General features: G+C 36.7%; 2 protein-coding genes across 3 annotated transcripts; one reads left to right on the top strand and one right to left on the bottom strand.

Moving 5' to 3' along the window:
- Nucleotides 1-4,354: 4,354 nt before the first annotated feature.
- Nucleotides 4,355-9,309, bottom strand: LOC140153615 (barrier-to-autointegration factor B-like). 2 transcript variants are annotated; one of them, XM_072176405.1, is made up of 3 exons: nt 9,196-9,309; nt 7,206-7,347; nt 4,355-4,810 (listed from the first exon to the last, which is right to left on the bottom strand). In XM_072176405.1, the coding sequence occupies exons 2-3, from the start codon at nt 7,332-7,334 to the stop codon at nt 4,664-4,666; spliced, it is 276 nt and encodes a 91-aa protein (XP_072032506.1). In that variant the 5' UTR covers nt 7,335-7,347; nt 9,196-9,309; the 3' UTR covers nt 4,355-4,663. The 2 variants fall into 2 exon arrangements, with proteins under 2 accessions (XP_072032506.1, XP_072032507.1); XM_072176406.1 differs by having other exon boundaries at nt 7,206-7,373; nt 9,196-9,275.
- A 5,870-nt stretch (nt 9,310-15,179) lies between these two features.
- LOC140153614 (uncharacterized) lies at nt 15,180-22,552 on the top strand. Its single transcript, XM_072176404.1, has 6 exons — nt 15,180-15,454; nt 18,302-18,378; nt 18,994-19,053; nt 19,750-19,906; nt 21,182-21,768; nt 22,236-22,552. The coding sequence occupies exons 1-6, from the start codon at nt 15,364-15,366 to the stop codon at nt 22,320-22,322; spliced, it is 1,059 nt and encodes a 352-aa protein (XP_072032505.1). The 5' UTR covers nt 15,180-15,363; the 3' UTR covers nt 22,323-22,552.
- Nucleotides 22,553-23,254: the final 702 nt, after the last annotated feature.

The following is a 23,254-nucleotide window of genomic DNA, read 5'->3' as shown; positions in this document are numbered from 1 at the left end:
TCTACATAATGTTTGTGTGCATAACCTTCTTGCAGACTGGGTCATTTGATGAAGACATAACTCGCTAATTCAATGCCCAAATCAACTGAAATTTTGGAAATAAGCTTTTTTAAGGATTGAACCAACAGAAACATACCCTACAAGAATCAAGAAATGCCCCTTTAAATGACAGCTTACATTATGCTAACAATTTGCCAAAAAGTATTGATGATTTTTACAGAAGACACGATCAAAAATCTCAAATAAATAATGTTGGTATTTTTTTCAGAAATTAATCATTGTGCATTATACAGCAGACAATAAAACTGAATATACCATAGAATTCCATCTGCAAGCATACCAAGAAAAACTAACATCTAACACAGATATTTGTAAATTAAGAGAAAAAAATATGAAAAAGTTTAAGGGCTGGGGTATGAACGTTTGGACAGTATTTATTTTGGGACATCAGAGCACATCAGACATATCGAATTGCATTCTGAATACAAAGAATGTCATTCTGATATCAAATAATTTTGATTTTTTAAATTCGCAATTTAATACACATTTTATGACAAATCATTAAAAATTGATATTTTTGATATTTAACAGTACATGAAGTAAACTTTATAAATCTGATGATTTATTCTTAAAGTGTATGTAGGTGGGACGAAAAGCCGACGATCAATTGAAAATTTTGACCTTTCGTATTGAAGATTGAAGAAAAAATCCATATCTTCAATATGAAAGGTCAAAATTTTCAATTGACCGTCGGCTTTTCCTCCTGCTACAAACACTTTAAGAATATATCATTAGATTTATATAATTTACTTCGAGGGTTGTTATATATCAAAAATTTCATAAAATTTGTATTATATTTTGATTTTCAAAAATGAAAATTATTTGATATCAGAAAGACATGCTTCGTATTCAGAATGCAATTCGATAGGTCCGAGGTGCTCTCATGTCCCACAAAAATACTGTCGAAACGTTAATAAACGCCATTTTAGATCCCTTAACTACCCTAAAAATCAGTTCTTGTTGTGAGCAACTCGTTAATATGCACATACATGTATGCTTATTAACAAATTTTTATGGAATATGCTTCTAAATGAGTTGTATTTATTTATTTATTTTATGAAAGGCATATACCATCCACAAAAACATAGATTGGTCTTACAATAATCATAGTTGGCAGTGGTGTTACAAACCCACCCTTTTTATTTCAAACCCTTTATACCAAAACTCTGAAACCCAACCTTTCTAAGTGTGGTTACTGATCATAGATAAGTGGTTATGGTGGTTCAGGAGGTGCAGATTTGCATCAAAAGAGAATTACATAAGTTTTAGATGGCCAAACAGAATGGGATTTTAATATTTTTGTGTATGTTTCATTTAGTGTCATTCCAATTGGAAATTACAGTAAGCTTTGAAATTGCAATTGTTGATTTCTAAACCCACCCTTTTTATCAGTGACCACGCTTTATATTTGGACACACATTTTAACCAGAAATTTTTCAAACCCACCCTTTTAAGCATTTTTTGTGGACCCTTCAAACCCACCCTTTCTAAAGCGTGGGTTACCAACAGTGATAATACATGTTTGTACAGCCACCTGTATCAGTAATATAGCTGCTCAAATTCCAAATAATAATTTTGTGGAGAGTGCTTGCCTTTCATCTCTTTCGTCAATTAAAAAAAAAAACTTATTTAGAGGCATATATGCATGTATATGAAATTCTATGGTAAGACAGCTTTATTTGTATCAATAAAATATTGATGAAAATAAATAGGCAAGCATATATCATGAAATTACAATGGAAACATAACATTCATAAGCAGTTAAGCAAGAGAAAAAACTTCGGACATACCTGCCTGTGCAAGGATTCAAACCCCAGATCTTTGGATAGCAAGTCCTTAAATAGTCAAATCAGATTTATGGCTTTTGGAGGTTTATGAAAGAATGCGTGATGCCAAAATATCCAAGTATTTAAGTTTTGGGAGTTCAGAGTATGAGCTCAAGACAAATTTGTTTGTGTTAGGTGTAGGGACATTTGGTTGCTTTTGTTGAGAATCCCCTGTGCATAGACTTTCAACCATTACTGGTATTCCTTCATTATGTATTGTATGTATTATGGTAATTCAAATAAATAATAATATTATTATGATATTGATAATGATTATTTTTTTCCTGTACACAGACACGGTATGTGAATGTGTGACATCATTATATTATATGAGCATTGAGGATACAGTATTTCAATCTGATAGGCCTATGACAACAATGCACACATGTTCTTGCCATTTTGTGCACATAATGATGTCGCACTTTGCGTAGAGGTTCACACAACGTGTCCACATATGAAAATCATCATGTTAACTGAAACACTCTAACAAATTGCACTAGACTGAAAGTGTTAACTACATTGTATCATTACATTTTTAAATTAATAAGCACACAATATGATAAGTGTACACACAGGTATACCCACCCCTTCTTCTCAACACCCTAAATATTTGATAGAAATTCATACATGTACTAGTTATCAAATCTGTTTTTGATAACATACCTTGTTAGTTTAATGCCGCCATGGCTGCGCAACACTTCAGATTGCCAACCTTGCTTCTTCTTAATCTTATACAACACATTTCTTAAACATGTTTATCTTTTGGCAAAAGCATCAACTTTTAGTTCATTAATACAAGAATTTGTGGCATGATCAAGGGGAATGAGTCACTGGTCAAAAATGAGTTTTACATGTTTCTTGAAGTGGAAACCCCACTTTTGGTTCAAGTTCCTTAGGGAATTAGTCAAGGTTCAAATTTATCCATGTAAATTCTGTTCTGCCTGTCATCAAAGTAACAGGTGTAAATCAGTTCTTCTGTGGCGAACTGGACAAGAGGGACTTCCTATTTAAGAGGACATAATAAGCTTTCAGAAACTGAAAACCCCATGTTGATATGACTTTTCTTTGGGAAGTTACATCAATTTTTCAATCACTGAAAACAATATAAAACAAAAGAAGTTAAACACTTTCTTTGCCAATATCTCAAAATCAAGATTAGCGACATGATGCCGACATCCGAATCATTTCCCTTGATCGTGTCAAATTTAAGAAAAAAATAATGATCTGAAAAGTACCCTCTTGAACATTTTAATCTGCTTTTTTATACCAACACATTCAAAATACAACTTTTATTTGCCAGGTCACTTAACCCCCATGAGAACTACCTACCAATTGGCCAAAAAGAAGTTTTCATTATTAATTGGACCAATCAGCAATGCCACACAAACAAATTGGGGTGAATTATTTGCAAATCTCCAATCTGATTGGTGATTAAAATGAAGATATCATGTAATTGACCAATCAGAAGCAATGTTAGATTGGCAGGTAGTGCTCATGGAGTTAACTCATCCATTCCATTTTGTACATGTAAAATAATATTCTGTGAACACCCACCCAAGGAATTCTCCATCCACAAAGAAGATTTCAGCTAATTATTATGCTATTCCATATGAAATGCACACTCCCCCTGTGGAAGATTTAGCCTAAGTCTTCCACTAAGGGATTATGAGTTTCAAATATAATAGACAACTGGGTAACTTCCATTTGAAATACTCACTCCAGTTGTGTAGGATATAGGTAAAGCCATATAGGGGGAGTATGGGTTTCAAAATAATTAATCCCAGTCAATTCCATTTGAAAAACATACTCCCTCTGTGGAAGACTTTTCTTAAATATTCCACAGGGGTGTGGCTGATTTCCTATGGAATATAGCCCATTGCAGAAGATCACAGCGGACAAGGTAGTATTTGTAATCACCAAAAAAGTATGCGCCAAAAGTCAGACTCGTATAGTGACCTTAAAACACCTGACTACTATATATACACCATAATACCAAACTCTTTACGATATGGCTTATATTTTATAAATATAGGTTATGATTTTGAGAACTTTATGCATTTTGTAATATCATACTATGAAATATTCTTGTATATGACCTAAACTTGCAAAAACTTATCCAAATCTAGTTTGGAAAACCAAGACTATCAGCAGGTTAGCACGAAACCAAAGACATGGCTCACTTCCTAACCACCGTGCAGTCTTTCTATCTTTGGTCATATTATAGGGATATCAATAGTACTAGTCACTGATCAGTAATGATTATATGATTTAGTTTTGGTTACATTTTCCGAATATAGCCTATAGGTGGCTTTCCTCACTTAACAAGAAAATTCCGAGAGGAAAGCCTTTACACAGCTGCTCAGATTTCTTCCTTGAAAAAGAATTTCAAATACATGTACAAAGTAGAGGACCAATGCTTGCAAAACCACTTTTAAACAGTATATATAGATTCTTGAGAACTTTAGATAAAACTTACATCTTGAAGCACATGAATCCCTATGTATCATGTGCGGTTTTATGGCTAAATTCCGCATGGATTTTCTTCTAATGAAATGAAATTCCACCTCTGGAATCTGTTTACATAACTTGTACATATATTAGGCATAGTATAGACATGTACATGTGTAGCAAATAATGTGAAAACACTGCCTGATGAGTATGACATGGCCATGATGTGGATGAGTATGACATGGCCATGATGTGTATACTTTACTGTTTCACTATCAGTCAATCACTATATTTACACATACATATAATTACACCCAATCAATGTCAAGTTACAAAAAGGAATCACACCATTCCTTGAGACATCCATAACAGTCATTTGCATATTTGTCCGATGCGTTCACCGTGTCTTTTAACCACTCCACAAACAGTTCCTTGTCTTTCTTCAGCACCAAAAATTGACCAAGGACTACATATGCCTGTAGAGAATGTACAAGAAAATCAAATCGATAAAAATCAAAACATGTAACACTGTGAAATCTGCCTGCCAAAAGGGATCATGATCCAATAGTATAGGGTGGAATTGGATTGTCCCAGAGTAGGCCCTACAACTTGCTAAAAGCTAACAATAATGATACATACCGTATTGTCTGTAATAAATGCCCCCCTCCAATTTTTCAATGAAAAATTTAACAAAAATGCAAACATTTCCATGACATATCTTGCGAGTAAGCTTCAAGCTTGCATCAGTCATGTTAGTGACGATCGCTAAATTGCATGGATTTAGTTGTGTTTCTAGTGAGCCCACAAAATAAACTTCCATCCATTTCATTGCCTAATTATGGTAGAATTTCACCAAATTCATCAGATTCTTGCTTGATGATGCGCTTACAGTTGTAATTTTGATGTATTTACCACGAAAATCCCTCCTTTCTACAGGAGCACCATTGAGAAATTGAACCCAATTTTGAAGTTTTTTCACTGAAAATTCACCTTTAATAACCGCGGCTACGCCCTCCCTGGAAAAAATGCAACGCCCCGGAGTCGTTTATTACAGATAATACAGTAAATAAATAGCTCTTCTGTAATGGTGTGTTGTACATGTCGTCTTCTACAACAGCACTTATAAGAGCTCTTTGACTAAATTTCCTGACACACTACTGAGCAAGGAATGCAATGTGCCATTCAATCCATGCACCTCCTATGATAAAGACATTCACCTGAATCTTCCACACAGGTTGTGTGAATTTCAAATGGGGTTACCTGAATGTGAGACTGCATTTGAAATTTACACCCCCTGTGTAGGAGATTAAGGTCATGTCTTCCAGTGTATGTATCTAACGGAATAGCCCAACTGTTTGTGTGCACACAATTGATTGCATTCATTCGAGGACATCAAACACTTCTGTACAGAGACAGGAATACCATCAGTAGCAGTGGTAGGACATCAACAGACTGCTGTGGAGACACAAACTAGTTGGGAAGCCATCTCCGGGACCTACCCCAGGAGGACGGCTTTAAGTCAAGTGAAATTAAGTCAATTAACAGAGCTGGAAAAATGTGAATTTCCCATATATTTAGTCAAACTGTCCCCTTTATTCAAATTTATATTTCTTTATTTTAAAAACTTAAATTTCCCTACCAAAACCAAATTCAGTAACTTGGATGGTTCTCATTTTCTAATCTCTTTAGACTAGGGTTGTTGTCGAGTGTAGGCCTACTCTCATTGTTGACAATCATAAAACGATGGCGATGTTAAGCTTATCTCTAATATTTTTAATGACTAGTGTTTTGTTGACAATGATCCATGCTTGACGATTGGGAAAATTGGTTTGTCGAGAATATTGTCGACAGCCCCTTACTTTATTCCCTACATGTATGACTTGATACATGTACAAACATAAGCATGCCTCGAAATAAGCAGGCACTCAGGAGCCATTTACCCAATGGTCATAACATTTTGGGTCCTGGTCCACACCAAAATCAAGTGAACCAGGCATAACAAAAATTAGAGCCTGGTAGTTAAACAGGTTTTTGTATTTAATGTACATACAATTAAAATACAAGGTGTCCCATAAAAGGTTACATGTAGAAAATGAACCGCATTTTGTGATGGTACAACAAAACAATGTCATTTTTTCAGATAACATTTATTCATCCTTCTTCTAACAGTTTGCTAAGTTTCAATTCCGTATCTTAAAAGCAACTTAACTTATGAGCGCAAGATGACAGGGGTGTCAAGAGTGGCTAATCATCAAAATATCGCACAACAAAAGTTGAACACACGCACACCTTTGTTTTCAGATTTTTTCTTTATTACTTTTTGTGTTTCTCTTACTTTTCATTGTTGAACTTATGGCACAAAAGAAACATATTGAAAAATTAAATATTGTACACTGAAAATAAATCAGTTTTAGAGCTTCGGAATCTTGACTCTTGGTGGTAACAAGTGCCCCGCCAAATAGCTCTCCAAATACACAGTGGCTGTGGTATAATGAACCTCGTGTTGCATTTGTCACGTAAAGAGTTTGCTCAGGAATGCGTAGAATGCGGACTAAGTACGTAGGTTGTGAACTTGACATTCACAGGGGTACTAGTAGAAGGTACATAAATTATGTCATGAAAAGGATATTTATATTTGTTAACATTAACTTAGATTATTTTCAAAAATCTACATGTAACCTTTTTTTGGGACACCCGGTATGACTCCTAGCTCTTATAAAAATCAGAGTGGAGTTTTGCAAATAATTCATCTCAATTTTTTTTGCATGGTGAAATTATTCTAACAATGTTGCTGATTGGTCCAATTGATATGGAAACTTCTTTTTGACCAATAGGCAGGTAGTTCTCATGGGGTTAAACTATAATTAATACCTTATCAAATCCTGCTTCTTTTAATCTTGATCCATATGTTTCTCCAATGCCAGCCAGACAAGTCACCTCTTTATCTGCCATAGGCTCTGCTACAAATTCCCTGTGCTTTTTACTGGTTGATTGTGCCATTCTTCCAATTCTTCTGTGAGCAACAAAATAAAATAAAATCTACACATTTTTATGATGTTGAACTTCACTAGGGCTCACAACTAATGGGTAATTATGTACTTGGGTACCCAATTGAATTTCCGGGCGGGAATCCGGGTACCGGTACCCGAAAATAACTAAAAAAATCCAAATTTTACAAAAATTGAAAAATAAAAAATGTATAAAAAGGGGGCGAAAGTGCACGGGTGCGAAATAGAAAGGGGCGATTGCGAAAGTGCACAGGTCTGAAATTGAAAGGGTGCGAACCATCCAGCATTCCAGTAGTGTACATTGTACATGTGCCTGCTGTCACAATTTCACACACAAAATTTTGGACAATTTGGTGACACTATTTTTGTCTGTAACTTCAAAAGTACATGTACATGTATAGGTCTATATGCACTAGAAACATGATTGACCCCTTATTGTTTCTTTGATTCTCTTTCAAAGGAAAGAAGTTTCAGCTAAATTTTATGAACATCCCTACCCAGAGGGGTGTCTTCAGACAGGGTCTAATTCTGCATAAAACCGGTCAACGTTATTTCTATAGATCTGCTGCGCATTCAAATTGCATTGTATTGCATCGTAATTTCATTTGTGTCTATGCTAATTATGTTTACACAACATGAACTCACATGTTTTCAAGCAAATTCGCCGATAATAGGTGATCAAAAGCGATCGGAATGTTACAAAAGTACAGATCGCATTCAGCTTACTTCATATGAGATGATCTTTGGAAAAATACGGCATAATTTGTCTTGGTGTTTGCGGAATGCCATGCAGTAAAATATTAATACGTTGCGGCAATTCATGATTGACAACTAACAATCGGCGTGTCCTTCGTATCCTCCACTGTCAATTTCTTATCCACTCACTAATCCTCACAAAAGCTTTGTGTTGATTACGTAATGTGTGGAGGCAAATTGCAATAAGTACAATGAAATAATGAGTAGGGTACAGTACGGTACTGAATAAAATAAAAAGAGGATGCCAGGATTAGACTCGCTGAGTCTCATGGACGCCGTTCCTATGTCCATCAGACTCGTATTTCCCATTTTGGATGTCAATGGGAAATACACACTTAACGATTTGCGCCGGTTAGAAACTTGAAAAAAAATCTTTAAAATTTCATCAATGTATATAAAAGTGGTACCAACCGTATTGTGCTTGCTAATTTAAGACTCGGTTGAAACAAAATTAAGGATCGAAAGCATTTTAGTGTCCAAAAAGGCAAAATTATCGTCAAAGTTCTGCCAAAATCGGCACCCTTGCGAAGGGTTCAAAATTAAAATCGGGAACGAAAATATCCTATCTTTGCGATCAAAAACACAAAATTACAACTTTAAACATACTATTGGCAAAAGACATTATTACCAAACAATACAGAATAGAAAATTTGACATCATTTTCTCAAAATATTGAAAAAATTTGCTCACTAGACATCGAAAAAGCACGCAATCCAATTCCCGCTCAAACGCGTGGGAAACTGAAAGTGCGATAATCGTGACTAGCCAGGATCACGAAATTCTCCTTTAAAAGTTTAATTGTTGAGTATACATACATTCAATCATGCAATCACATGATCATCATTTATATGCATGTCATGATTATGCACTGCATGCATGAAATGATGAATCATCATTCATTGCATGATTGAACATGCATGCCATGTCAATTGTCATTGCCAATGTCGAATGCTGTCGACTGAACATGCAGTCACACTCGCGGAATGATTTCATGCTTTTAGTTTACTTTTTGTCGTTGAATAAAACCATGAGAGTGTAACCATACAATGTGGGCATACCGCCTTCGAAAATAAAGAGATAATTCTATAACAACATACCACGATCTGCAATTTTGTACTGTCTGTGGAATATAAATTCACCCGTTGTTTACAATCAGTTTCGCAATGTCAATACCCCGGAAATACAAATCCCCGCCAACTGCCTTCCCATCATACAACGCGTGAAGGGATGATAATATAGGGTGCTCCAAACTTTCTTTTTTTTTAAAGAATGATCGCTGCAGAAGTGATGAGCATGATTTCCGTTATCATGCTAGACTCCCGGGCTAGACTGTTTTCTATTCCCTTTTTTATATTAACAATTCATAAAACAGAACACATAAGTCAGTGTTCCTTACAATGTTTTTCAAATTTTATGAAAGAGCACACTATATATAGAATGAGCAATGACCAATTCTCTTTAAATTGCAAATAGACAATTGTGCAAAAAGTTATACTGATTTCGCCTGTTTTGTCATACGGTTGTAAATTTAATGAACTATGACTTTGGTAGATTAATATGGTACCCCCTTGCCAAATATGAAGGGCTTCATTCACAAAGTTATCTCCATTTTATAGGAAAGGACAAAGTGACGGCACCGACGGTTTTCCGGGTGAGGAGAAAATACTCAAGTTTGAAGTGGACAAACCTGAGAGTCCTGAGGAAGGGCACTAAAATATGACAATGATGGAGGCCGGCCTACTTGTGCCTTCTGGACTAGACTGAGTTTATAGATAAAGGGTTGTTCGGGTTGACTAAAGTACATTACAATCGTGTAAAAAACAGAATTAAAAAAAATTGAGGGCGTTCTCCTCAGCAAATGTAGGCATATGGCTTTATAGGCCTAATAAAGCATGCATGTTCCCCTGTCTTTACAGATTTTTGTTCGTGTTCCCGTCTCATCTCCTTCATTCCCCCTGACAAGGCGTAAATAACGACCACTCGTCCCGACTCCCCATGTCAGTAGTGACGTATGACCGCAGCTTACCTTAAGCTGAAGGGCTTTTCCTGGCGGGTGATTTTCTTGTTAAACTCAATTTTGACCCCATAAGCTTCTATATAGGTTAAGATGGGGTAACTTGTAAGTTGTAAGCATGGTAAGTGGGACACTTTAAAAGGATAATTGAATATAACTCATAAAGACTTATGTTTTTATAATTAAAGTAGGGGGCCTACTTGAATCCTAAGACAATGTCTGGTTGGGGCGATACAGGCGGCGGATGACATGATCGAACCGGCAACTCGTGAAACCGCCCGGCCGTATGGCATTTTCCATATACTCGGTTAGTTTGTTCATTATCGAACCCCAACGGTTTTAGCATGTATTTATATTATTTATCAACATAGGCCTATTTGTTTGTGATATTTCAAGCGTTTTAAAATTTCAAAATAATCCCATTCAATTACACGGTTGACGATGAAAATTTACTGAATTTAGGGAATGCACGTCATACACCACCTGGGGCGATACTCCAATTCAGTGCAGAAAGGCGGGACCAATTATGTAATGAATAGCTATGACTCAACTATCCCACTTAGGGCCTACCCCCGCACTTTGGGGTAAGTGGCACATCTGGGGTAGGGGTAAGTTGGACACATTATATATTCATTATATAGAACATATTTTACAGCAATGCATATTTATATTGCAGCATTTGGGCATATTAACATAATTATAATAATAATAATAATATAATAATACTATCATTATGTTTTTAATTTCATCTGAATACATGAGGCAGACTTTTTTCATATTTTCTTGGTTTTTAGTGACAAAAACCCATGCACGATTTGCGATTTTCAGCCACAAAATCAATAATCAAGTCATTCAATACGTGTGTTAACAGTATTGATTTAATTTTTGAGTTTGCTGGCGGCATTATGCAATAATTATTTAACTTTGTAATTTTGTTAATTTTGGGTAAATTTTTTAAAAAGGACCCATTCATATACCAAAATAGGCTTTGAAAAAGGGGTCATATTGATATACCAGAAGTTGTTTGCGGCACGTCCCCATATGGTCATTTGTACTGAGTACCCCCCCCCGGGTCTCAAGTACAACGGTAGGCCTATCTCCCGCAACTTAAATACCAAATAAACTCAAATATTGAGCGGAAACTATATAACATACATTATTTGCAATGGGGTAGTCACCATTCGGTATCGTGTTGGTGGATTTAGTGCTGCAATGAAGAATAGTATAGTATTAAGGGACCGTTCATTATTAATGCCGCCGGGGGCCGGGAGAACATTGAGCTTTAATGGGGAATATTACCTAACCCCCTTACTGCGCATGAATCAATTTCACATAACCCCCAAAAGTAAACAAAATCACATAAGTTCCCCCCCCCCCTTCCCTTCCCAATAGGCCTACAAGCTAATCGAGCTACGATTTGACCCAAAAAATGACTTAATTAGGCAATTGGCATTTATATTACTCAAGAACTTCGATTAACATAATAAAAATTCCTTTAAAAAGGAACAGGGCAAGCAAATGAGGAAGTGTCAAGATAAAGGTGTAGTAATTTTATTGTTTGAACTTTTTCTATAATTCGCATCGATCATAATGATCTTGCAATGAGACTGTACAGTGTTTGGACGTTTTTTATAATACACACAATTATTTCTTTGCATTGTATTATTTTTATCAATAATCAATGAACCAATATGACTGACTCGAAAGTGCTCATTAATATTCAATAACATTTTTATTTAATAGAATACTGGTTTCAAACTTGGTCAAAGTGTTCCTAATGACTTCCAGATAATTAATTAGTTAGCTGCTCTACTTTGCATAATTAATTTTTCTATTTAAAAGCTGACAGGGTAGTATTTGCACTTATTGAGAACATTTCACTAGTTTCCGCTGAATGTTATATGCTATAGCCTAATAATGCGCATAATTATGCCCCCGTCATCATGATTAATGTTTACATGATATAGGCCTACGTCTGTTTTACATGTCAATGTCGTTCTGCGGTTATTCGTTAAAACGAAAATAATTGCACCTAGGCCTAGATAAAAACATTTTTTCTTTATCGATGAATGAAGAAATGAAAAATATTATCGAAGAAATGAAAAAAAACCCAAAACAAACAATCTTATTAGAGATGTGACGGCCATACTATGAATTCAAAAGTTCAAAACATTACATGATGTTCCGAAAGTCATAACAGAAGAAGACCAAAAGAAGGTTGATTAATACGGTTGTGGTTATGCCAATAATGGCCCAGAACGGTTCCGAATGTCATCACAAAAGATGCCCCCATCCCATTCCAAAAGAAGGTGCTAAAAGTCATCACAAAAGAAGGTTGGTGTTTCCAGTTTTTTCATCTGTTTTACATGTCAATATCGCTCCGGTTCGTTACCAAAAAGTCACAAACGGTTTTGTCTCAGCCATGCCTCAAATACCACCTTAAGATCTACGCATGACGACATCATAAACTTTTTTTTATTGTCATTGCATGCTGTAGGCCTATTTAACTATTCTACTGCTAGCAACATTTGGCATTTATTGAACATTGACTTCAACGTGTACAGCTGTATACCACCACACCATGTTCAACCAAGTTAGCAGATAAAGGGCAACCAGTTATTGACTTTTCTCCTGGTAAATTGGTCAATAAGCAAACATTCTTGGTCTGAGCAATCCGACAGCCTCGCCTCGTGTTGACATAAATTAATTGACTGTGTGTTTATAGTACCATTAACAGATTCTATAGTACGCTATAGCAGAACAACAAGCACATACAGGCAAGTATTTTACCAGTATCAATAAAACTATAATGAGGCTATTAATGTAGCCCAACTGTACGTACAATCTGGCAATACCGCTAAATCTTAAAGAAATGAAAAATATCTGTTGCAATTTTCGGATTTGCATAAAAGTAATTCTAGTTCATCCAAGTTGTAAAACAATTATTTCTTTTAATACAAACACATTCCTTGGTGAGACAACTTTATAGCGCTGTTTGAATATCAACATGAAGTAGTAATGACAAATTTAAATGTACACTATCGCCTCTGTAGTTTCCTGATTACATAGACAGCACGATTATTTTATTTTTATTCTGCAACGCTGTGAGGAAATAAGTAAGCCAAAACCCATCGCAATAAGGAGTGTGTTCAGATCGTTAGTCTGAGCTGCATGCATCCAACAATTTAAACCGGGAAGTTCAGGGGGAAGTTGATGTGATTTTAGGCCCTCTAGTACAAAATGCCTTATTTTCTTACGAGTCATTTTCAGCTTGAAATTTCAACTTCCAATTCCATTTATTTCACCCGTCATTTTGGGGTTAACCAAAGCACCACGATATTGTATGATAAGGCCAAAAAAAAATGGTTTGTCTCAAAGCTCACGAGTGGTTTGAAAACAAATGCGAAATGCGATTTTTTTTTTATTCCCGACTTTTTCATGGTTGGATGATTTCATAATTTTCGCCGAATTTTTCTGGAAAACTATAAAAAAAAAAAATTGAAATAAAAAAAAAATCCGCATTTCTTTTTTTCCAAATCTCACGATTTTACAAATGCGCGCGCGAGCTTTGAGACAAACCTTTTTTTTGGCCTAAGACAATAACATGCTTTATGCTTTATCCAGCACGTTTTGATGACAAAATTAGTTTATGGTACAAATACGCCCGAAAAATATTGCCATATTGAGGCTAAACTGGAGAGATCATGGTATTAAAGTGGAATAAATTCGCGCGATCGCGCAAAAAATGGGCACTTTTAGGTTAAAATTGCCAAATTTGAGGTTAATTGGTCAGAAACCCACATACAGGTGTCAATAATTGGGGGGTCCATCCCCTGTGAAAATATTTTCCCCATCCCCCGCCGAACGTGCATGGAGTGATGTCATTAAGGTATTGTGACGTCATTCTATTTTACTAAACTTTTTTGAACTATTCTAATGTACTTATTTTAAATCCTCTGTCATGTTCAAAAAAATAAAGTTTGTATGGTTAATATTGTCACTGTCTACCAGTGTGTAAAAATCACATAACCTCCTACAATTGTCCTAGCCCCCTCCGGCATTAATAATGAACGGTCCCCTTAATGTCCCACTGCCTGCCACTTACCCCACTGTCCAGTACCCCATCTTACCCTAATAGACCAAAAACTTTTTTGACCCCCCCCCCCCGATTTGTTTTGAAAACCTATATAACCTTTTTTTGACCCTCATCCATTTCAGCTCATTTCGCCCACCAGCTGGGGGGCACTCCAACTTTGGAGGTGACGCGTACAGCATGTCACCCAAAGACCCCATATTTTTTTTACGAACACATGCTCTGTCACCCGAAGACCCCATATTTTTCCATTTGATCTGTCACCCAAAGACCCTTACAAGTTCAATTTGAACAGCAACTTTCATTTATCACTGATTTTGTTACTTATTTTGAAAAAACAATGAAATTTGAAGCCATAAGAACTAGAAATTCGATTTTCGAGGTTTTTGCAGCGCTGTTTCGGCTCTCACCCAAAGATTCCATTTATAAAAAAGGTCATGTTCTCACCCAATGACCCCATATTTTTTACATTTTGCTCTCACCGAATGCCAAAAATCATGCTCTCACCCAATGACCCCATATTTTATACATTTTGCTCTCACCGAATGCCCCTTAGTGCGAAAGTGCCAGCCCTACACCTATATCCATTTCATATTGAAGTGCCCCCCAGGCGCCCACCCCTATCAAAGTATTTATGACAGTTACACTCCCTTATATTGCCCCGCCTTGCATCCCTTTGGAAATCAAACCAATTTATGTTTGGGAGATATTTTTCAACCACCCTGATGCAAAAATACTTTTGGAAGAGGGCGCTCTGTAAGGTGTTTTTAACTTTAATCAACTTATTTTAGATTTACCTTATATAAGTTATATTTACATTTTTCATGAAAATTCAAAGTCTTACAATGTTTTATAAAAATCAGTTACAGTGTTACGTAATGATTAGAAGCTATTTTACGACAAAAACGTCTATTTATGATATAATTTATTCATTTAGGGATATCGCTGCAGGTCAAGCCAACTTCTATATAGAATCACTACAGCAGTGGTGTTTTCAAAATGATAAACAGCTTTGCGAAATCAATGGCTTTTCGTTATCATGCTTTGTCATGATGTGTGTTTTAAGCTTACACTGGGAAGCACAATAAATGGACAAAATAAGCTTATTCTGTTATAAACATACATGCTGATTAACTTAATTTCTATTTGATACTCTACATGCAATTCAAAATGCCGCCCAGACGGCGAGGTGGTGGACGAGTGAAGGCAAAATCTAAAACGTCTCGAGAGCGAGAAGCCAGAGTGAAAGGTGGGCATGTCTTCAGATTTTTTTCAAAAATAAAAGTGTGTCATGACAAATACAACCCTCGCAAATTGCATGAACTAGACAATAATAACTGCGCCACCATCTATTTTGAGGTTTATTGTGGGAAATAGGGTTTTGTTTCGGGCGCTAGCGCGTATAGCGCCCGTCAGTTGTAGTAACTACAAATTTCGAACGTTTGAGGACTTGTTCTCAAGTTGTAGAAGGTGCCATATAGGGTGGCTAGAGTGTTAATTATTTTCATTATAAATGTCGCAAAATATTAATATTGACAATAATTAATAACCTGTTTCACCTCTCCATATATTCATGTGTATTCATACATTGGTCATTGCTCACCTGTGTTTTCATATCGTATTTTGTGGTGAAAAATGATTACAAATGTGTAATTTGCAATCATTTTTGGAGCAACGATTTCTTCGAACCGACGGCTAAGTGTGTATGTGAATTAAACACATACAAACACATACACAGTAGGTATGCTAGGTGAATTCAAATTTGCCATCAAACTGCATCATTTTACATATCAAATTAAAGCCCTTGAGTAGGTATCCTAGGTGAATTCAAATTTGCCATCAAATTGCATCGTTTTATATATCAAATTAAAGCCCTTGAGTAAACTAAGCCAAAACTGAAAACCATTTTTTCATAGCACTTTCCGTAGCAAAGTTACATCTTGTCAAAGATTGACTTTCATCAAAAAGATTCAGCTAGCAAAATTCCCCAAAACGGCATTTCGGGGGTGTTTCTAGATCTTAGTCTTATGGCGATGGCAGCTTTTTTTAATAGAACTACTATCAAAATCCATCTAAAATTCCATGTGTGCGACTTAAAAAAAAAAAAAAAAAATCATATATTTGGGTCAAGTGAAGTATAGAAAACATATTTATGTAGGTTTCCTTCACCCACCTATTCTCGAAAAAAATTCAAATTTCTATGTAAATATGCATTGTGTTGGGGCCCCGGTCTCGGTAATTCGCTGACTAGTAAATGTGTTAACTAAGGTTTGCCTAGGTTACCTACCTTGAGTAAAGAAAGCCAAAACTGAAAACATCTTTGTCACAGCACTTTCCGTAACAAAGTTACATCTTGTCAAAGACAAGATTGACTTTCATCAAAAAGATTCTGCTAGCAAAATTTCCCAAAACGGCATTTAGGGGTGTTTCTAGATCTTAATCTCATGGCGATAGCAGCTTTTTTAATGGAACTGCTATCAAAATCCTCTAAAATTCCATGTGCGACTTGATTATCACCATAAAAAATCATATATTTGGGTCAAGTGAAGTATAGAAAACATATTTATGCAGGCTGCGACAAATCGCCTGTCCGATAGCCCGGGGCAATCACATTTTTTGTCGGGCAATTAAAACTTAAACCAATTAAAGCTTGATGATTTAAAATGGAGTATTTCTGTCCAACTTGGCGTGTTCACAGAAGTAAAAAAACGTCAAAACAAAGTAGAAAACTTCTTGAAATGGAACTCAAATTTCGCTAGGCACTTGTATCCCACACCAGACTTGCAGACATATACATGTATATATGCTAATGAACATCATGCCGTTACGTGACGTATTGGAAGTTTGGCCAATTATAGAACCTGTTTCGTGCAAATATCATGACGTCAATGACGTCAGCTGGCCATGCATTTGCATATGATTGAGATTGAGATGTACTAGTGGTTGGCGAAATACGTAAATCGCCGTGACTTTACTGACAAAATTTCACATAAATACACATTATTTTCCACATGTAAGAAACAAACAGTGAAATAATTGAATGAAATGTTCACTTTTTATGCATTTCATGAATACTCATTTATTTATCAACTTAACTGAGAAAAGTATTGGATTTCCGTAAGAATGAAACTGCCAAATTCGCACACTTACGGTACTATGCACTGCACTGCATGATGAGTACGGTATGTGACTTTGTCGACAATTGTTGCCGGAATATGGGTTAATTTCGGGCAACCAATTTTTGGATATTGCCTGCCCGATCGGGCAAGCTAAAAAATAAAATTTGTCGCGGCCTGTATTTATGTAGGTTTCCTTCACCGACCTATTCTCGAAAATAACTCAAATTTCTATGTAATTATATGCATTGTGTTTTGGCCCGGTCTCGGCGAATTTCGCTGACTAGCAAATGTGTTAACTAAGGTTTGCCTGGGATACCTATACACAGCACCTGTTGGAGCTCCCGGTCGGAGCCGGAGTTTCAATTATTGGAACTGAGCGCCCGTCAATCACAATCAATGCCCGTTTCGGCGTTTATTGTTAATAGCGCGTCAATAGACCAAAGTATTTAAGGAAGTTAGCCAATTTTCCCTTTTAACGATGACACATTTCCATGACCATGTTTCTGTCTGTTAACTTCTGGACGTTCTGGTAGTTATATGAAATGTTGGAAACATGCAGCATCCAATCAATAACACAGTAAAATGGCATGTCATAAGGCCAAGGAAAGTCGATTTTGAGTTTCCCGTCACCCGCCCTCACTTCATTTTCTGACCCTCCCTTGAATTCATTATTGTGATTTTCCAAAAAATACCGATAAAAAAATATTTGCAAAAAAAATATACATAAAAAATATCCCTATTTTTTATGTAAAAATAAAAATCAAAACATGCATTTTGCTGTCAACCTTGCAGACTCTTTTTAATATACTTTTGAATCTCATTTGGGCTAAACATCCATCTTCAAGTGAGTGAGCGGCAAATAACAACACATTTTACATGCGTGTTGGTGGAAAGTGCTGTAGGCACGGTTCTTAAATCTAGCCTAGTAATATTGTGTAAAATTTGAGCTTTTTTATACCTTTTGTCATTTTGATTAGAATCCTCCTCAGCTGAAGACACAGATGGGAATTCTGCAAAAGAAATTGTTCAAAGATTGGCCAGGAAATACCTTCTGGTAAGTTTTATTGTGAATGATTAGGCCATCTTAATTACAAGGATGTGATTTGTCTGGATTTTTCCAGATTTTTTGTGGCCAAAATTTACACAATTATATTGATTTTCAGGTGAGCCTGTTTTAGTGTATTTTTGCCCGAATTCACGCTGTTTTTCACGTACATAGTCCTCTTTGAAAATCAAGAAATTCATTTCTTATGTCTTTTTTTTTTTTAAAAATGTAAAAATAAAACTCAAAATTTCTATTTGGTAAAACACAGAAGAATTATTTTGTAGCATGTGACTTTATTTGTCTACTATTCCAACCTTTGCAACATACATTGGATAATTTCTGCACAAAATGCTTGTGGCACATAAATAATAATAATACATGTAATAATAAAATAAATATATATTGTTATAAGGGTGTGAGTGAGACCCGGGAATTCGAGTCCCGCCCGAGAATCCTATTACTTGGGTAGAAAATTCCCTGCCCGGTACCCGAAATTTTTTTTTAAATTATTTTTTTATATATTTTTTTGCAATTTGGTACCAGTTACCCGCCTGAAAAAATGCGCTGGTACCCGGGCACAAAATTACCCGAAAATCACACCCCTATATTGTTATCACTTTACAGAAATCAAGTACAGACACTACAGATTCCGAGCAAAAGGAAAATATAAGAGGACACAGACAGGTAAGGGTAGAGTTATTCACAGGTTTATGTACTTCTAGGGATTTTACAGTGCATACACTTTGCAACTTCATTTGGTTGCTCACTTCAAACAGTATTAGGACTTGACCTCTGATATGTACTTTATGATAGTGATTGGAGAGGGACTTAGATTACAGGTTATGTGTGATCCTCCCGCCCCTTGGAGGTTTCCCACACGCTACATCTGGTAACCTCATGACTTTGGAGGTTTCCCACACACTGGTTTTCCTCAGTCGGCAGAGTTAATATTCCAAGTACCGTATTTGTTCCATTAACCTCCCATGCCCCTATAAGCGCCCCAGTGACTTTACAACAAGCAAACATGACCAACATGATGTCAGAAAATTTTAACGTAAGTTGAGAATCAGATGGACAATATGGCTGCTTCCCACACACTATCTGGTAACCTTGCGACTTTGGAGGTTTCCCACACACTGGTTTTCCTCAGTCGGCAGAGTTAATATTCCAAGTACCGTATTTGTTCCATTAACCTCCCATGCCCCTATAAGCGCCCCCAGTGACTTTACAACAAGCAAACATGACCAACATGATGTCAGAAAATTTTAACTTAAGTTGAGAATCAGATGGACAATGGGCTGCTTTGTATTGAAAGTGAAACCAATAGATTTTTTCCCCAGTAAATAACATTAAATTTGTTTTGTTGAACATATAAACTAGGCGAGTGATCCTTACGATGGAGATCTGGAGACAGATGGAGGAGTCACGACGACTAGTGACATGGAATGTCAGACGGATGAATCATCGTTGATGGATGACCTAGACGTGTTGTCTCCTTCAAGGAAGACGAACAAACAAGCAAACGTGACGAAAACAGGTACGGTATTTATGAGACAATTTGTAAATTCCTTTGGGAAGGAAGAGTATTGACAATTGACTAGGATTGTAAGATAGGTGAATTTTAATTCACATAGCAATTTAGGTGTTATGCATGAATGAAGGTAGTAAATTTTCCAGTCATCAAAACTATGAGTAACTGTATGTAGTAAAATTTCAGAGGATAACTTGGGGTCTAAGGTTAGTTTTGTGAGGGCAGTCAGGGCACCCATTTTCAAAGCAATTTGTTTGAAGCATGTGAGGGTACAAAGGCAATCACATACTCTTTAGAAATTACACATTTGAAGGGGCACCAAGGCAAAAACAAGGGGCACCCGGAAACAAATTGCCTTGTCTTGGTTTATTTTGCTCCCTGAAAATGGTTATGCTTTGTTATTCCAAAGGGACTGATATTCCAAACAGTTGTTATTCCAAAGTTTCGTTATTCTAAAGGGTCATTCATTATTTCGAAGGTTCCTTGCTCCAAAGGGTTATTACTCCAAATTTACAACAAGTTTCATTACTCCAAAGGCTCTTTACTACAAATTTTAGAGTAATGACCCTTCGGAGCAACAAGCCTTTGGAGTATTGATCCTGCGGAGTAATGAACATGGTTTATTGACACCACTACACTCAGTTTCAGAGAAAAACGGTAGTCTCAGATTGACGCGAGCGCCCTGTTAATGACCAAAAACACAGAGCTTTGTTTGTGCCGACCAACGTTTTGACACGTAATCAGCCAATCAGATTACCGCGTCTGTTGTTACGACTGTCAGACGATTGAATCAGCCAGTCAGAACCCCACTTCCGTGTTTACGCTTTGCACGCTCTCAAAATGTAAACAACTATCCGGGGGGGGGGTCAAAAAAATTTGTATGGGGATGTGCCACGCAGACTTTCGGACTTTTTGCTGTTTTTGCTACCCATCAATATACCAATTTTCAACAAAAAGCACCCCAAAATCACCCAAATTGGGCGCTTTTTAGGGCACTTATACCAAAATCCCTGAAAAGGTACCCCAAAACCGTGGCACATCCCGTATACCTTCAACCAGGAGAACCCCTGGGGTGATGTGGTAATCACAACAGTAACTTTTCACATTGTTAAAAGGTAACAGAGCTCAACTCATCTGGAGAGTTTCCACGTAGTGACGTTGCATAAACCTAACCAAAATAAATGAAAATTGTGTGGTGGCTCAGACCGGTCTACCACAAAATATTTCTGCTGGCTGTATGGTGTAATATTTAGTAATAAGTTATTTTGTTTTATTCGGCAGCATCACAAAGAAGGAAGCGTGGGCAGCAGACCTCAGCCCCGAGGAGAACGAGGCAGCAGAAGAAAGTTTCTACTTACGAAAAACAAAAGAACACTTCAAAGCGAAAAAGTGATGTTGATCAAGCAAGTCGCGGCTCTCAAACGGACTCGGAATGCGAGCCCCAGTCTCTCAAAAAGACCAAGTTGACTCCAGTGCAACAATGTGACAGTGGGTTCCATATTTCACCGTTGACATTTGGCAGACCCGTTCCAAGACTGCCTAAGATGAATGCCTCGGACACTTCCACACCATCATCAGTCGTTGGCCCCCAAAGATCATTAGATGACTCGTGCTTTGGTTTCGATCACATCATGTCACCTCAGGGACTCCCATTTTCACCCGTTGAATCAGTGTCACCAGAGGATGGTGGTCATCGTCCAGGGTCATCCATGTCCAGCTGCATGTCATCATTTGCAGGGTCCAGCATTATGTCCCCACCCAAGAGGAAGTATGAGAATGTTAGCCTGTCGGGGTTGATACCATCAGAAACGGATCAGAAAGAAATGCCAGCAGCAAAGAAACCCAAGAAAAAGAAGATGCCTGTGAAGGTGGGTCATTTAGTGTCTGTCCTTACATGTGAAGTATCTATCATTATTTGTCACATTTACTTAACTCAGCTCTCATTTCTGATGCAGATTATAGATCAAAGTTGTCTAAAATGGTAGTTTGGCTGCATTATTTATGCAAATTTTTTGTTATTGCTGAATTTTGGTCGATCCTTCATGTACATGTAATTATTTTGTGTAAGTTAACCCTAACCCTAATTTTGTGTAAAATTACATGGAGTGACCACATTTTTGGTCCAATTTGATGCACCCATGTTTTGAAGGAAATTATATTATAAGCATATAGACCATGCACTGTGTGAAGTACAAATGTTCCACTTCTTTCATGTAGTAATTGAATTTTGAGGTGCAAATTGTATTGAGATGTACAGGTCATTTCCAAATATCTCAGGAAGACATTTGTAATTACTATTAACATCTTTTTCTGTTTTCTTGAAATATTTGTATAGGCGGTGAAGAATAACGAAGAATGGGCTTCAAAAATGAGTGCCGAATTTGATGACATCGACATGTATGAACTGACCATTGAAGGATGAAGGACTGAAACATTTCACATTTGTGATCAGTATTGCACTCATCTTGTGTTATCATTGTCCTGTGTGCATTTTTTTGAAAACTCTGGTTGATGATTTTGTCATCCAGCCACCCTCATTCAGGGGTAGCGCTAGACTGCATTTGGGGGTCCCGGACTCACCAAAATACAGTTCGGACCCCCTATTTTTAAATTTTCTGCAAGTTCAGGGGTTCCTGCAGATCGACCCCCAGTTTTTCAATCCAGCACTACCGCAGACATACGCAGACATGTTTTGTTCTGACACTAACCTTGCCCTCATTCTTGTATTCCCATAATGTACACTGACAGCATTGGACTGCTAATGCATGTAGACTACCTCTTATGACTTTCCTTCATGTCAATATCATGAACCATACTGGAAGTTGTGACTGACGATATAGGTCATATGCAAACTCACTAGTAAGTGAATCCACTTCTGAACTATCTTGGATATATTGACAAAGACACTGTAAGCATCTGTTTACTTCAGAATCTTAATAAAGTGTTTCCTACCAAAGCAGGGAAATCACAGTGAAACATATCATCTTTCACCAATGGGAAAAGGCAAAGGCACAAAAAAATTACAAGGTTTTTATACTTTGATCAGAGTGATCTTAATAGGCAAACATCAAAAATGATCAAATGCTTTGATACTTTATTTTCATGCTCTGAAACAGAAGGACAACTCTTTGTTACAAACAGCATTGTTATACTGAAGTACCATCTTTCCGTGTTAATATTAATCCATATTATTTAAAAGTAACTTGATCATCGGTTGTCACAATTGTTGTACTTTGAGCATTAAATGCGGAATTACACAATTCATCTAAGCGGGTGTGTCACTTATCCGACCAACGCTAGTTGATCCCATCATGGTCGGATAAGACTGAGGTTGGACTGATTTTAATTTTGTGT

This window comes from Amphiura filiformis, chromosome 5, assembly GCF_039555335.1.
Source record: "Amphiura filiformis chromosome 5, Afil_fr2py, whole genome shotgun sequence".
Taxonomy (NCBI): domain Eukaryota; kingdom Metazoa; phylum Echinodermata; class Ophiuroidea; order Amphilepidida; family Amphiuridae; genus Amphiura; species Amphiura filiformis.
This window is presented reverse-complemented; position numbering and strand designations above follow the sequence as displayed.

Bases quoted from the DNA above. Each gene is read 5' to 3' on its own strand.
- LOC140153615 (XM_072176405.1), bottom strand. From the start codon at position 7,334: ATGGCACAATCAACCAGTAAAAAGCACAGGGAATTTGTAGCAGAGCCT. The intron at 4,811-7,205 runs GTATTAATTATA...CATTCTCTACAG, and splicing joins AAGAAGCAGGATTTGATAAG to GCATATGTAGTCCTTGGTCA.
- LOC140153614 (XM_072176404.1), top strand. From the start codon at position 15,364: ATGCAATTCAAAATGCCGCCCAGACGGCGAGGTGGTGGACGAGTGAAG. The intron at 19,054-19,749 runs GTAAGGGTAGAG...CATATAAACTAG, and splicing joins ATATAAGAGGACACAGACAG to GCGAGTGATCCTTACGATGG. The intron at 21,769-22,235 runs GTGGGTCATTTA...ATATTTGTATAG, and splicing joins AAAAGAAGATGCCTGTGAAG to GCGGTGAAGAATAACGAAGA.